At 40.1% G+C, this 13663-nt stretch overlaps 1 protein-coding gene across 18 annotated transcripts in view; it reads right to left on the reverse strand.

The window, feature by feature from the left end:
- The window catches only part of R3HDM1 (R3H domain containing 1), an 81860-nt gene that overhangs the window by 40707 nt on the left and 27490 nt on the right, over nt 1-13663 (reverse strand). For 14 of the 18 annotated variants that reach the window (XM_038142741.1, XM_038142740.1, XM_038142745.1 and 11 more), the window contains 4 exons: nt 13293-13501; nt 12234-12444; nt 5070-5111; nt 4533-4622 (listed from right to left, as the gene is read on the reverse strand). In XM_038142741.1, coding sequence (XP_037998669.1) covers nt 4533-4622; nt 5070-5111; nt 12234-12404 — 303 coding nt within the window. In that variant the 5' untranslated portion in view covers nt 12405-12444; nt 13293-13501. The other 4 variants (XM_038142749.1, XM_038142743.1, XM_038142738.1 and 1 more) reach the window with 3 other exon arrangements.

Below are 13663 nucleotides of genomic sequence, written 5' to 3' on the forward strand. Positions count from 1 at the left end.
GGACCAACACACTTCAGACAGCCAGAGCAGAGGAGTTTGAGAGCAATGGAGTCACCATGCCTGAGGGACTCCCACGGGAGCAGTGGCCAAGTCCTGTCAGAACCAGACTCCCCTGTCACCTTTTAACTCCCTCAAATGACAGTTCTGTTCCCCCAGATGCCAGCTGAGTCCATGGTGTCACCTCCCCATTCCTGACAATATCTAAACCTTCCCAATCCAGAGAACTGCCCCTCACACACTCCTGCCTATCCCTCTTCTGCCCTGCACCTTAATCCTTTCCCACACAAGCCCTCATTCTTCCCTCAAACCCCTTCTTACCCACATCCAGGCTCTTGCTCTAAGCTCTGCTCTTGTGTCATTGCACAGCCTTGATCTCACCCGTGGAATGCAGCCAGAGTTAAATTTAGCCAGGATCCACCAGGCTGGAGCCTGTTCACGTGCCCAGCCCGCAGCCACTCCTGCCTGTGCTGGCACAGGGGGAGCCCTGCACCACCCAGGCTTTGCCCAACAGGAGGAGTTCCCATCTGCAGCTTTGGGGCCACAACTTTTTCAAATGAGGAAAAAACAGTCACAGAGAGTTTTACCAGCTCTCCCTTTCATTATGTCTTTTCCCCACAATTAATGCTCCAATTAAACGTCCTAATTCATGAACACCCACTAAACAACAACTCAGTGTCAATGAAGCCTTCTCAGCTTTGGACAGGATCTATAACCACATCTGATAAATACCATCCTCAGTCACCAGCAAGGAATCTCTCATCTGATTCTTTCCTAGTCTTGAGAATTCACTTACAAACCTTAAGGAGTCCAGAACATGTCTCTGCATTCCTTGCCTCATAAACCTGTGGGTAATTGAAACGAGCAATTGATTTGTCACTACAAAATGCTCTACACTCACCATTCACCATGTAGCTGTGTCATCTTTATTTGAGAAAAAAATGTTTCTGTCCTATTAAGAAATTGCTCCTGACTTGGATTCACCAATGTGTTATCCTCCATGTTACAATAACACTCTACAAAACTATGAGTAAAGTAAGATCATTTTTATAGTCTGATATTTCTTCACTAGAAAAGTGACTGCGACTTCTAAACTCATTCCAAGTAATGCACACAGCAATAGTTTAGTCAAAGCATCTCAGCAAGTAATCATTTTCATACTTCCTTCCCCGACAAGAGCTAAAAAAAGGAATCACCATCTGAACAGCCAGTTCTGCTACTACCACCAGCTCGGCTTCAAAGTGTGATACACCAGAACTGGGTACCAAAGGGCACTTTCTTGTGATTTCATGCTATAAAAACTGTAGCATCTAATTAAATACGACCTACTTGACTGGAAAGCTGCTGAAAAATCTTTTAACTTCTCTTCCCCTATAAAAGTCTCTTAATCCCACCCTGTTTGCAGCAGGCCTTTGCTGCATTTGAACTGAACAAACTCCTTGCCCTAACTCTGATCACCCATCCCAAGCCCTCACTGTAGAAGAGGAAATTGTCACCAAATTTTGATTAAACAAGAAAAAGTCGAACAAACAGGAAAATGTCCCAAACCATCAAAACCTGATAAATCCTGCCAGCTTAACAGATTTGGGAAAAAGGTAAGAATATATCTCAAAGGCCTACATGCTGAGGCTGGGCTTTCTGCCAGAAAAACCAACATAAGTCAATAGAAACTAACATGACATCCCCTTGCTTTCTCCTCCCACTCCATCTCCATTGGGCTATTTTACTTTGCTTAGAAAGTTCAACCTTTTGAAGATTTATTTTCTTGTTACTCATAATAACAACTGTCATTCATATGAAAACAGCTCTTCCTCAAAAAGGGCCAAACTGGATCACCCTTTGCTAGTGCTTGTACTTTGTATTGGAAAATAGAGTCAGAACAACCTGATGTTTACATAAATGATGGCAAGAGAATATAGCGTTAGTGTTAAAAAGATAAAAGATCAAACATATCACAGTTATGTTCTTCCTCTCACAATAAATTTGTAAGCTCATACTTTCACAGTACCTTTTAGTAAAGGGCTGCCAGTGCTTTTTAACAAGTATCAAAAATATGCAAGGCTCTTATCTAGGTTTCTCAGGAAGAAGCAGTATCTTCCTTCATGTTGCAATTGAAAATAGAAACACAGATCAGAAAACAAGTTCATCTGCTTGAGACAATTTCTTTGGTCTGTCACCCTCTTCCATCACGGCCTTCTGAGGAGAAGCAGCCAGTGGTGCCTTGCTAAGTGCCTCCTGCACCCACCTGTGTCAGGAATTTCACCCTGCTGGAGCTGCTGGTGTGAAGGGGTGACTCATGAACAGTCACAGACAAGACCGTGGAGTTATCCCCGAACTCACACCACTCCCTAGTTAAAGTACATATCTTTTTCATCTTATCAAGCCTAACGCTTTCTAGTAATTGAAAATTGTGATTCTTCAAATATCACCAGCAACATTATCCTGAATTTAATTTGTCCTGTGTCTTAAAATTAAACTGGAAGCCACTTTTTAGTTGCAATCACAGATACAATGAAGCAGTGACTCTTGCAGGAAGAGGGAGCATCAGAGGTGATTCTCCTACTGCAGAGACACCTGTGCAAGGCAGGCTCTTCCTTCTCCAAGCCACTGGACCTCCCACACATCCCAAGCACAATTAATGCTTCAGAGTATGGGGCTGGAGGCATATTACTCCCAATTGCAGCAGCTGATTGGCACATACGAAGAGCTCTTCCATGCTTTCCCAAAGATAGTTTGGGAAAGGAGGCAAAATGGGTGAGGAAATTGCCTGTGTGAGTTGTTGCAGAGGGTCATGAGAGATCTGTGCCCCACAGGATTGCACTCCAGCATCAGAACTTGTAACAGATTCCCACTTCTAACTCTCCAACACATTTCTCCACCCTCCAGGGAAGAACTAAATTTGATCTTGCAATCATTCTCTACACAGCTATTGGGATTCATAAGCCATTTCTCCTACATTACTGCTTCCAAAGAAAACTCACAGCTAGCTCTAATTTTGTTCTTAAGGCAATCTGCTTTCTGGTATTCCTTTTGTACAAACTTATATTAACACACAATCCAATTCATTCTGCAGAACCAGCCTTGACATCCCTCCTGCTGCTGCAAGGACTCCTTTCAAGAGCCACCTGGCAGCACAGAGCTAGGGACAGATTCCCAGGGGACTTGGCCACAAACACCACCTTATAAATGTCTGACTTTAAACCATTCAACACAGCCTTGTGTAGTGCTGGAGGTTGGAAAATCCTAATGCCTCTTCTGTTGGAAATATACCATGCATGATCAGTCCACCAAATCAGGTTTCTGTCTTCTTGTAATTTGCTATAGTGACTGACAAAGTTAAATCCCACTGCTTCACACTGAACACCTCAGTCTGACCAGATCTCTCACTCTATTTTGTTATTTTATGGGAAACAACATTACAAAAGCATTGTAAATCATAGTAAACATCAATAACTCTTCTGTTGGCTTTTAATCCTTTACTCTGCAACCTATTCCAAACTATGACTTAGATTTTCATCATGGTAGCAGGCCCAGTTTCTGAATTCCTCTAGTCAACACTTCAAGTTCTGGTATATTAGTAAAAGCCCACAAAAATACTATTTTCTTATTTCCTCAAAGGAACAAAACCCTGCAAACCTGGAGGGTTTACCAGTCCAAACCTACTGTTGCAGTCTCAAAAAATTTTATTAGCTTGACAAAAACCTACTCGAGCTCTCAGTGTCCATCTTTCCTCAGAGCTGAATTACCACCTCTCCAGCAAAACCCCCTCACATCCTGCTGTCTGCTGCTTCCTTCTTAACCAAAGGCAGACTTTTCACAAAAGCACAGTTTAGAAGCTTTTCAATAACAGCAAAGGCCCATTTCTGTTTTGATAGGCATGAACAAACCCAGCATTTTGATGGGCCTCACTCATGCACAGAATTAAAGCCAGCAGCAGGGTTTTGTTCTGAAAATAGAGACTGGTATGGAGGTAAAGTCAGGAAACATGGATTTTTAAAAATTCTCTAAAGTAACTTTACATATTTTGTTCAGCATGTAGGAATTTCTGTAAGTGTGTTCTATAATTTTAATAGATTAATTCAGATATACCTCAAACAGGTATTACAGAGCTACCAGCAATTGGGACTAATAAGCAGAAATTCAGTTACATCATCATCAATCACAACTGTTTCCATTTTCAAAATATACCAAGATAATAAATTAGGCTTCATACTAATCACAATGTTTCTGTCTTACTAACTGCAGACAGCACTTAAGCAGTTTAAGGGTCCCTCAAGTGCATAGTTGGACTAACAAGTCAAAAGAACTGACAACCCCTCTCCTTCTGCCCACAGATATCAACTAGTATAGTTCAGAAAAAAAAAAAGCAGCAAATTCTGCACCTGATATTATCACCTCTATTAGATCAGTAGTGTAAAAAAAAGAAAAATTAAAACCAGATGGTATCCACATATTTAAAGAATACCCAACAGACTTTCTTTTGAACAAGAAGTTACTTGAAATTGTTCCAGAAACTTCAGTAAGGTGATTTTTACCTGGAGGTCCTGGGATATTTCAGCTGTGGGAGGTGGTGGATATTCTTCACATACAGCAAGGCTCCGAACTAACTTTAACTTTGTGTTTGACTAAAGGAAAGTATGTAAAATTAAAATCTATGGCTTATAAAAGATAATATAAATACACCATAAGCCGTTATTTTTTTCATTCATTATATGAAAAACAAAATGGCTGGAAACAGCATTTTTCATGTTTTCAATAGAATAAATAATTCCCTTTAGGATGAAAATACCCAAGCAATTGCAGCTTTTGATGGCACTACCAGCACAATAGAGCACATCTAAAGAAAAGTAAATAAAACATTGGGAAAGTGTTTCTCTCCGTAACAATAAAAAGCCACCAAAAATATAAAGGCAAATCACAAAAGCAAACAACTAGGCAAGACAAAAATCCAACAGAATAAAACAAAGCTACAATGCCAAAAAAATAAAACTAAAGGCACTTTCCACAAAGTCACGAAGCTGCACCAAGCATGAAGGGCTCCCTTCGCATGCCAGCACACCGGGCTACCGTACCTTGGACCTTTTGGCCGTCTGTCCAAAGGACTGCGCTGGCCGCTGGCGACAGGCACAACAGAGAAGGGCTACATTAGCTCAGTGGCACAAGTTTGTTAAAGCAAAAGGCTGTACAAGAGAAAGCTTTGACAGTTAGCACTGACACGGGCAGATCTGTGAAAGGAACAGCAGGCGCTTTGGGCTGACGGATTCGGAGCTCTCCCACTTTCATCAGGCTTGTCCTTGATTTCCCTTCTTCATTTATCAACAAGAGATATCAGAGCACTTTTACAGGAACCAAGCATTATCCTTGTTCAGTGGCATCCAAGCAGTTTACTCTCTCAGCCAGCTCTCAGCTACACTTTCAATTCTTGTTTCCTAATTTCCTTGGCAACATGACATGGTTTTTATGAATTTTCTTCCTACTCCTGAAACCTACCTAGAAAAATTATATTAAAAATAGGAAAACATTGCCTCTACCAAGGGAACAGATAATAGATGATAACCTATCATAAGCAGCTTAAAACATGGGGGTTTTTTCTTTTCATCTTGGGACCTATACAAATATATTTTAAAATGGATACTGATTTTTTTCTTTCATTTAGTAATTTACTGTGAATTAATATGCTTTTTCTCCTTCCAGAGCCATTTTAGTAACTTATTATGCAATAATTTGCTTTTTCCTCCCAAATCCCTCCTTCTATTACAATTGATCCTTAAAAAAAAATTACCAGGCTTTTACTACAGTATGCACAGCTGAAAGGTACAATTGAATCAACAAAAGCATTTAATGATTTGTTAACTGCACAGTTAAAACTAACTCAACCCTCAGTACCAGCAGCACAAGAATAGAAACATTTAGCGTGGCATCACATAATTTAAGTACTGGTTTCCCTGGAGAACTAAAACTGATGAATAGACAAGCTTTTAACAGAACAGGTTTTAGTGAGTACAGGCCTAATATTTGTAAGGAGAAATTAACATCGGTAATGCATTTTCAAATGTTGTTTAATGGACAATATTTCCTCCTTTAAAAAGGAAACTGAATAGAAACTCCACTGGAAAACTCCATGAATGCAGTTCTCCTTGCCTTAGCCCATAGGATATGTCTATCAGGCACCTGAACTTCTTAGCAGGGCATACAACATCACTACAAAGAAACCTCACCTACAGCAAAGAGCTCTACCATGTAAAGGCAGAACTGCTTTTTTCTCTCATTTTCCTCAAGTCCCACATGTCTATTTTGGATGTTGCACCAGCTTAGCTGAAGAGCAGCAGAAGGGGAGCTCATTTCACTATGTAACAGAATTTTAAATAGCTGCACTGAAAGCTAACTGAACTCACCACCAGCTTTTTAAAGGAAGCTTGCTGAGATTTTGAGCAGCAAAGACAGTTCAAATGCTTTCATACCTGCAACCATTCAGACTCTGAGCTTTGCTGTTTCCATACCTGGAACCACACAGAGACTGAGTTTTTCTGTTACGTGCAAAATGTGTTTTCCTTTCCATCATCTCCTCTGAAAGCATTCCTTGCCTTCTGAAAGCTGGCACTGCATATCCCTGACAAAGTTTCTGTCACATCAAGCTTCAATCAGCTCAATCAGCTTAGGCGTGCTCAAATCAAGTAGTGCAAATTTAAAGTCCCATCAGGACTGTCAGTGGAGTCCTCAGTTCACTGTCTAGAGGCAAAAGAATCTATACTCAGGCAATTGTTTATCTTTTGCAAAATTTTGCAAGTTTTGAAGCCAGTACATAAGCCAAAAGAATTTCTGGAAGCAAACACCTCAGATCCAGATTTGATAGGGCACAAGAGGGAATTCAACCCAGTTATACAAGACATCAAGCTACTGCTCACTAATTAGATAAGTCACACATTATTTCAGTTATTTTTAAGAGTGATTTGGGAAAAAAAAAAAAAAAAGAAGAAATGGTTGCTGGGACTAAACACCAATAATATTGGGGAGAGCTGGAGGGCCACTGTAGGAGGGAGGTTTTCCTTCACAGATGAGACAAGTATAACTCCCCCCATCATATTCAAATTTCTCATCTAGAAACAACTGCCCTGTCCAACAGTCCTGTGATAGGTGTGGACCCCTGGCTTTCCTGTGTGACTTTAAGAATGTCAAAACTCAAAATCCCAGTCCCCAAGACCCAGCCGTGACTGTGAGCAGTAAGCACCACACACAGGTCAGGTGAGAAGCACTGGAACAAAGCTGGTGGGGCTGGGCTGAGCACAGCCTGATGGTGCAAGGTCTGGCCTGGAAGTACAAACCCCAGATTCCTCTGACACCACCATAACTGCACTCTCAGAGCTTGGAGATGGGTGGGTACAATCCAATAATTCCTTTCTTGGTCAAAACCACACTGACACCACTTCCACTGGAATTCCAGGACAGCAGGTAGCCAATGCACATTGTAGCTGTTAATGCACATTTTCTCTCTTTTCAGGCTCATGAATTTTATCTGTTTCTTAATTTCTATGCATTTACAAAGTTTTGCTCCTACAGAACATCTTTATGCTCCCCATTTGTGAAAAATAATATCTAGCTCATTTAGAATATGCAGTCCTTGGTGAGTGCAAATTAGGCAATTTCTTTATATTTGCAGCTCTCAAAGACTTTCACTGCCTTAAGAAAACACTGTGTTAATGAAAGCCCTATTTATAGTCATTATGGGCAGGATTTCAAGACAGTGTTTAAAAGCAAGTATTCCAAATAATTGCATAATGAAAATAATGATTAGGTTCTTGCCTTTGATAAAACCCCACCAACACAACTTCAAGACCAGCTACTATGCTACATTTCCAACTGCAAAACAAAAAGGGAAGTAAGACAGCTTTTATCAAGAACATATAAATAACCAGGTTTTCAGTAGGAGTATTTGCCTACTTTATTTTTTCCTAAGTACCTCACCAGATCACATATACTAAACACAAAGTAAAGATCTGGAGCTGTTACATGCCTTCCTCTATCATCACTGTGCTGTCTAAACAAGCTGGATAAAAACAGGTCAGGCACAAGATGGCAAACTCAGACGTGTGAAAGGTTTTGTGAGAAGGGGTTTTATTTCTGAGCTACCATTTGGGCATTTCTGAGGATAGGCACAACATGACAAACCTGAACAAAGAGTGTTCTAAGGACATTCAGTTTTTTACCTTTCTGCAAAATTAGGTCTCAATTTTAAATCCAGTCAAATGCATGGTCCCAAGAACCATGGATAGCTTTGTAATGCTGAGGGAAAGAACAGTGTGGCCCATGGTTACTTGCTGTCCTGCATTAGTGAGCCGTGACAGCAATTTTCCATGACACAGTAGAGGATGACTGATGGAAAAATAGTTTCACCCTTGGACATGGAGGCAGCTCAAGAATAAGAGAATGCCCAATCATTTATCTATTCAGAAGTATTACATCCCATATTTTGGAGACAAAGACAGGTAAAATTCCTGGCAAGACCAAAACAGCTGGGGAAGAGGCAAAAAAAAGACTTCAGAGAACTTCAGCTGTGAAACAAAGAGGGAAGCTCAGGGGGGTGTGTTAGTATGGAAGGAAGATACTTGCAGGAAGAGAGATGTCAAGTTGCTAAGTAAAAAAAATTATCTAATTGCCCCAAAGGACAATGATATCTGCTTAATTAGCATAAAACAATATCAGAACTGTACTGACTTCACACAACATTTGCCTTGCCTTTATCATACAGTAGATGGCTACAACCCTGCACTGATGCCATGAGGCTTTTTTGGGTTTTAAAACAGAAGTCTTCCTAATAATAAACACAAGGGACTATCTTGCAGGATAAATCCATGATCTTTAATTTGTTGTCAGTATTTCCTGCAGCTTTGTCCTTACAGTGGATGACACTGCCTGTCTCACCACGCAGAGACAGAGGCAACATAGACCCTGTATTCCAGCTAATTCTGAATTCATTGGTTGTCACCTGGCCTGGGTAAGATGAACAGGTGGGAGACAACAGTGACTGGTGAACCAAAACCCTTTTTGATCACAAAACCCACCACAGTGCTGATATGTGCACATGACTTCTGTGAAAGTACTTCTCATAACAGTGCCTCTTGTTTCCAGTGCCATTTAAATGACACTTGAGCCTCACTGCAAATATGCCAGTTTAGAAATGTTCTCTGTATCAGTAACACTACTTTTGCACTTAAAGAAACGCTTAAAGAAATTGGGAGTGCTGGCCATGTACTGTAATTAGGTATTTTCCTCATTCACATTGTGCCTCCAACAGCAGACACAGCAGCCAATCAGTTTTTAATGCACAACCTCCAAATAATCTGGAATTTACAACCACAGCTGCATTTCAAAATATAACCATCAGTTTCTGAATTGTGCTGTTCCAGAAACATGCCTGAATTCAATGGCCCATGATGGAATGTGTTGCAAGAACCTATCTGATCATTCAGAATCCATTCATAAGAGCATACAGCAATGGTAGGAAGGTGTAGCTAAGATCAAAGTTGATGATGGGACATGGTTAGATGATCTACTCGATAAATCGAGCATTAAATTTATCATTGAGCATTCCATTGATGGAATGTCAAGTTCAGACAGAGGAAAAATCACAGCCTGTTTCTTTCTTGGCTGTAAAGAAGTAAAAAATGAAGTGATAACTGTACTGAGGAATGTGACTGTAGTACCAAACCTATTCTGCCACCAGGGAGGAGAGCCAAACCCAACCTCCACCCAATCTCCATGACCAACCCATCCTCTGAAGCACTCACTTAGTAAACAGAAGTACACAACAAATTCCAGTAAATTTCTGATAATATTTTCTAACATTTCTCAGCAAATCCTTGCTTTTTCCCACCATCGCAGTAACATTTAACCTGCACTTGATGACAAGTACTGTGGCCACTGAAATTTCATCAAACTGTTTAACCATCCATTAGATAAAAACTTGCTGGCTGCTACTGTTCCACAAGGGGTTTTTAATATGGACAACCTCATATTTTTGTTTTGTATTTTAACATAAAACATGCTTTAAATGGCAAATCCTAAAATATGAGACTTATATATTTGTTCTGATAGCCTCCTCAGTACAAGTGACATTAACTTCTGCTGAATTCAGTTGTTGCAAGGGGCTTGCTCACAGTAGCCAGGTTCCATTTGGTAACTGTCTTCCTGCCACTCTGGAAACCTGCATGCTCAGCCTCAGTTTTGAATTAAACTGCTCTTGTAACAGCAATGTTCTGATTCTGATGGAGACTCCAGCTCGCTGCACTAAATGCACTGACAGCAGAGCTGTTTCTATCCAACAGCCTTCACCTCGCAGTGTCCAGTCCATTTTGTGGATGTGAGATAATCATTTCAGCCACCAGCTCTTGCTCCTGAGCAAGCTCCCAGCTGAGCAATGAACCCCCTGCCAGCCCACAGCCCCTGCAGCACCGGCAGGTTCATTCTCTGCACTCTGACGAGACAGCAGCAGTTGTTTGCAGGAATGCTTATTTCTTATTTGCCACTTGAGTCTCATAGACATTTCCACACTAAAATTTGTTAAATGAGAAAATGTGAATGAGATTTTTCCAAATTACTGAACTGTATTAAAATAACTAAACTGTAGATTAATTTTTAAGGCTCAGTACTAGAATATTCCATTAATTAAAGAAAATACCAGCTCAGCTATAATATCTCCCAGCTTTTCAGTAGCAGTTATTTCTCATATTACAGGAGAAATATTTCATTTCAAGGATTTATTTTTTCCATAAAATTATCTATTTACACTGATGCCAGCCTTAATAAAGCCAGCAGATATTAAAGTGTAAAACTATTGTTATTGCAGTGGCCTACAAGATTTATCTGGAAGCAATTTAACACGGCAGATGAAGCTTACTTCCCTCAGTGGAATACTGAATTGTTAGTCTTGAACAAAACTACTCCCCAAAGAACCTTTTACTCAAATCTCAATAACAAGAATCTAATAAGCTACTGTCCTGTTTTTGCAACTCACAAGAGATCCCTCAGATCCCAATCAGGATTTCTCTAAAAAAATTATTTAGTATTAACCCACAGACACAAAATTCCTACAGACAACTATAGCTTTTGCCAAACACAAGCTTCTGTGTTTCCTTTTACAAATCTGGCCTGTTTTGTAGGTTGTGTCAGAAATCTTCAGCTGCTTTTCTGAACTCCTCCCCTCATGTGAGCTGCTTACAGCCCTCAGTGACCAGGTGGGCAGCCTCAGCCAGGAGTGAGCTCTCTTGTCCCACACCTAAATCTCAGATGAGATTAAATATGCTGCCACAAATTCCTAACCCTTCCTTATCAGTGTGTTCTCCATTGGCACAAGGTATTTTCACACTATTTGCTTTGCCTCATTCTCACTTGAAATGTGATGCCACAACTTCCTTACAGGTACTTCACTTCTCCCACCTCCAAAAGCCATCTATTTATATGCTTTAGCTTTTCAGTTTGTGCACAAGGAACTGCCTCAGCTTTCCTACCTAGAAGTCACCTACCTAAGCTGTCAAGCAGTGAAGATCAGAGAAGGGAAGGTGCAGGGAGTATCTGCTGCCCACCAAGGCAGGATGATGCTCTCCAGCTCATTCTGCAGGTGGCTGGGGCAGCACCCAGACCTGCTGGCCTCAGGAGCTCTGGATCCCTCTGGCTCCTGAGGATTTGGATTACCTACAGCTGATGACTTCAGCCTTATGCTGAACAGCTCTGCTGGAAAATCTACACCTGAGCCACCTGTAAAGTGCAACAGCTCAAAAGTCCTGAGCTGGCCACCCCTGCCCAGGTCTGGCTGAGCTGCAGCACCATGTTCAAAGCAGCAACACAGCACACATAGCCCAGTTCCAAACTCTGCCAGGATTCAGCAGCAGCAAAAGCCAGCCCGAGTTTGTTCCTTGTTCTGCTACAATGAAACAAAGACTTCACATATGCACTCAGGGAAACACAAACACGGGCAAATTGTCTGGTTCCCAGAAAAACCACTCACCTACTTCACAGGATTAAAAATGACTGAGTCACAGTTACATGAGTGTAAACAGAGAAGTGGGGCAAAGGAGGAGAGAGGAAGCAATAATCATCATATTTGCTTCCCTAAAACCAACCAAGTTTTCCTCACTGTACCAAAGAAACATATAAGACGATCAAGAGAATGGATAAAAACAAGACCAAATAACTTATTTAACATGATATACTAGTGAAGAATAAAGTGAAAAGCTTCTTACCGGCATGTTGTTTTTGTTATCAGGACAATTTTCATCCTTTTCCACTTGAATCTCTTCCTGACTTCCTGATTTTTTTAGGTTTTCAACTGGGTCTGTATCTTTAAATTCAGCTTCTGAACCCTTCATTGCATCAGTTTCATCTTTTACAGTAAGAATATCAGACATCCTCATTAGAAAAGGTTATTTTAAAATTCTACAAGAAATACGGAACCTTTAGGACAAAGAAAAAGTGAATTATTGAGTAATTTAAAATAAATTAAAAAGCCACCCATACCTAAACAGCTACCCAAAAATAAACATGATTTTGCTGCAAAAAGGATCCCCCCTCTGCTATGACACTTTTTTCTATCTTGTATTAGAAGGAGTGATTTCTTTTTAATCACTTTTTCAGTGGTCTGTAACAGCAGATGTCTACACAAACAAGAATTGAGAATTACACTCTTGGATAACGCTCACAGATTTTCTCTTCCAAATAAACACCTGAACATTCAGATACTCCAAATCAAACTAGGTTCCAACAGAAACAAGGCAAGATTTTCTCAAAGGAAAAGAAAATTACATATAGATTTATCTTAAAAAGGTTGGAAGTCAATAGATGAATCATAACACCCCAAGTGTGCAAACACTCATAAATTTCATGAACATTTAAAGTTTCCTTGTTGACAGGTAATAACTGGACAAGTTCTGAATGCAGGAATCATCTTACCTACAAACTGTAGCAAAACTAGTCTTAATAAAATTAAGCATTCTCTCAAAAACAACAAAGAAAGAAAGAAACAATTTGGTAATTAGGATAATAGCCATGATCGGCAATTAAAATTTACAATAATAATTTTAAATGCTATATAAAGGTAACTAATAATTAAACCCCATATTTTCCATAGGAAATAAGAAACACAACTCCTTGTCATTACTCAGCTAATGCAAGATGTAAAACCAATGACTTTCCATTTCCCACAAGAAATAAAGAGTAAGATCTGAATGTCTCTAACCTCCTTCATAAGAAACCAGTAACAATCCTACTAATGTTATGGAAAAGCTTAGTGTTGGATTTACTACCTGATATGTCCTAGAGTTTGGGGATTGTGGTCTCCCACAAAAATAAAATAGAATAATCCGAAGATCCTTTTCACAGTTGTCAGCCAAGATGTCAGTTGTGATGAACCAGCTGGAATCTGGCAGGAGGAGTCCCATGTCCTTATCCCCAGTGTAGAGTCCTGGACAGAACTGTTTGGTCTTGAATCAGCAAGAACATCCCTTTTGAATGCCTGAAAAATCAACAAAGGAAATGCATTATACTTTTATTTGTTGTGAAAGGGGACATGGAACATGATGACACCTAAAAGCTGAAATAAGTCATTTTAAGAAAAAAAAAAAGAAAAAAGAAAGAAGAAATCAGCATTTGTCATATCCATCCTGCTTGCTCTATC

This window comes from Motacilla alba, chromosome 7, assembly GCF_015832195.1.
Source record: "Motacilla alba alba isolate MOTALB_02 chromosome 7, Motacilla_alba_V1.0_pri, whole genome shotgun sequence".
Lineage (NCBI taxonomy): Eukaryota > Metazoa > Chordata > Aves > Passeriformes > Motacillidae > Motacilla > Motacilla alba.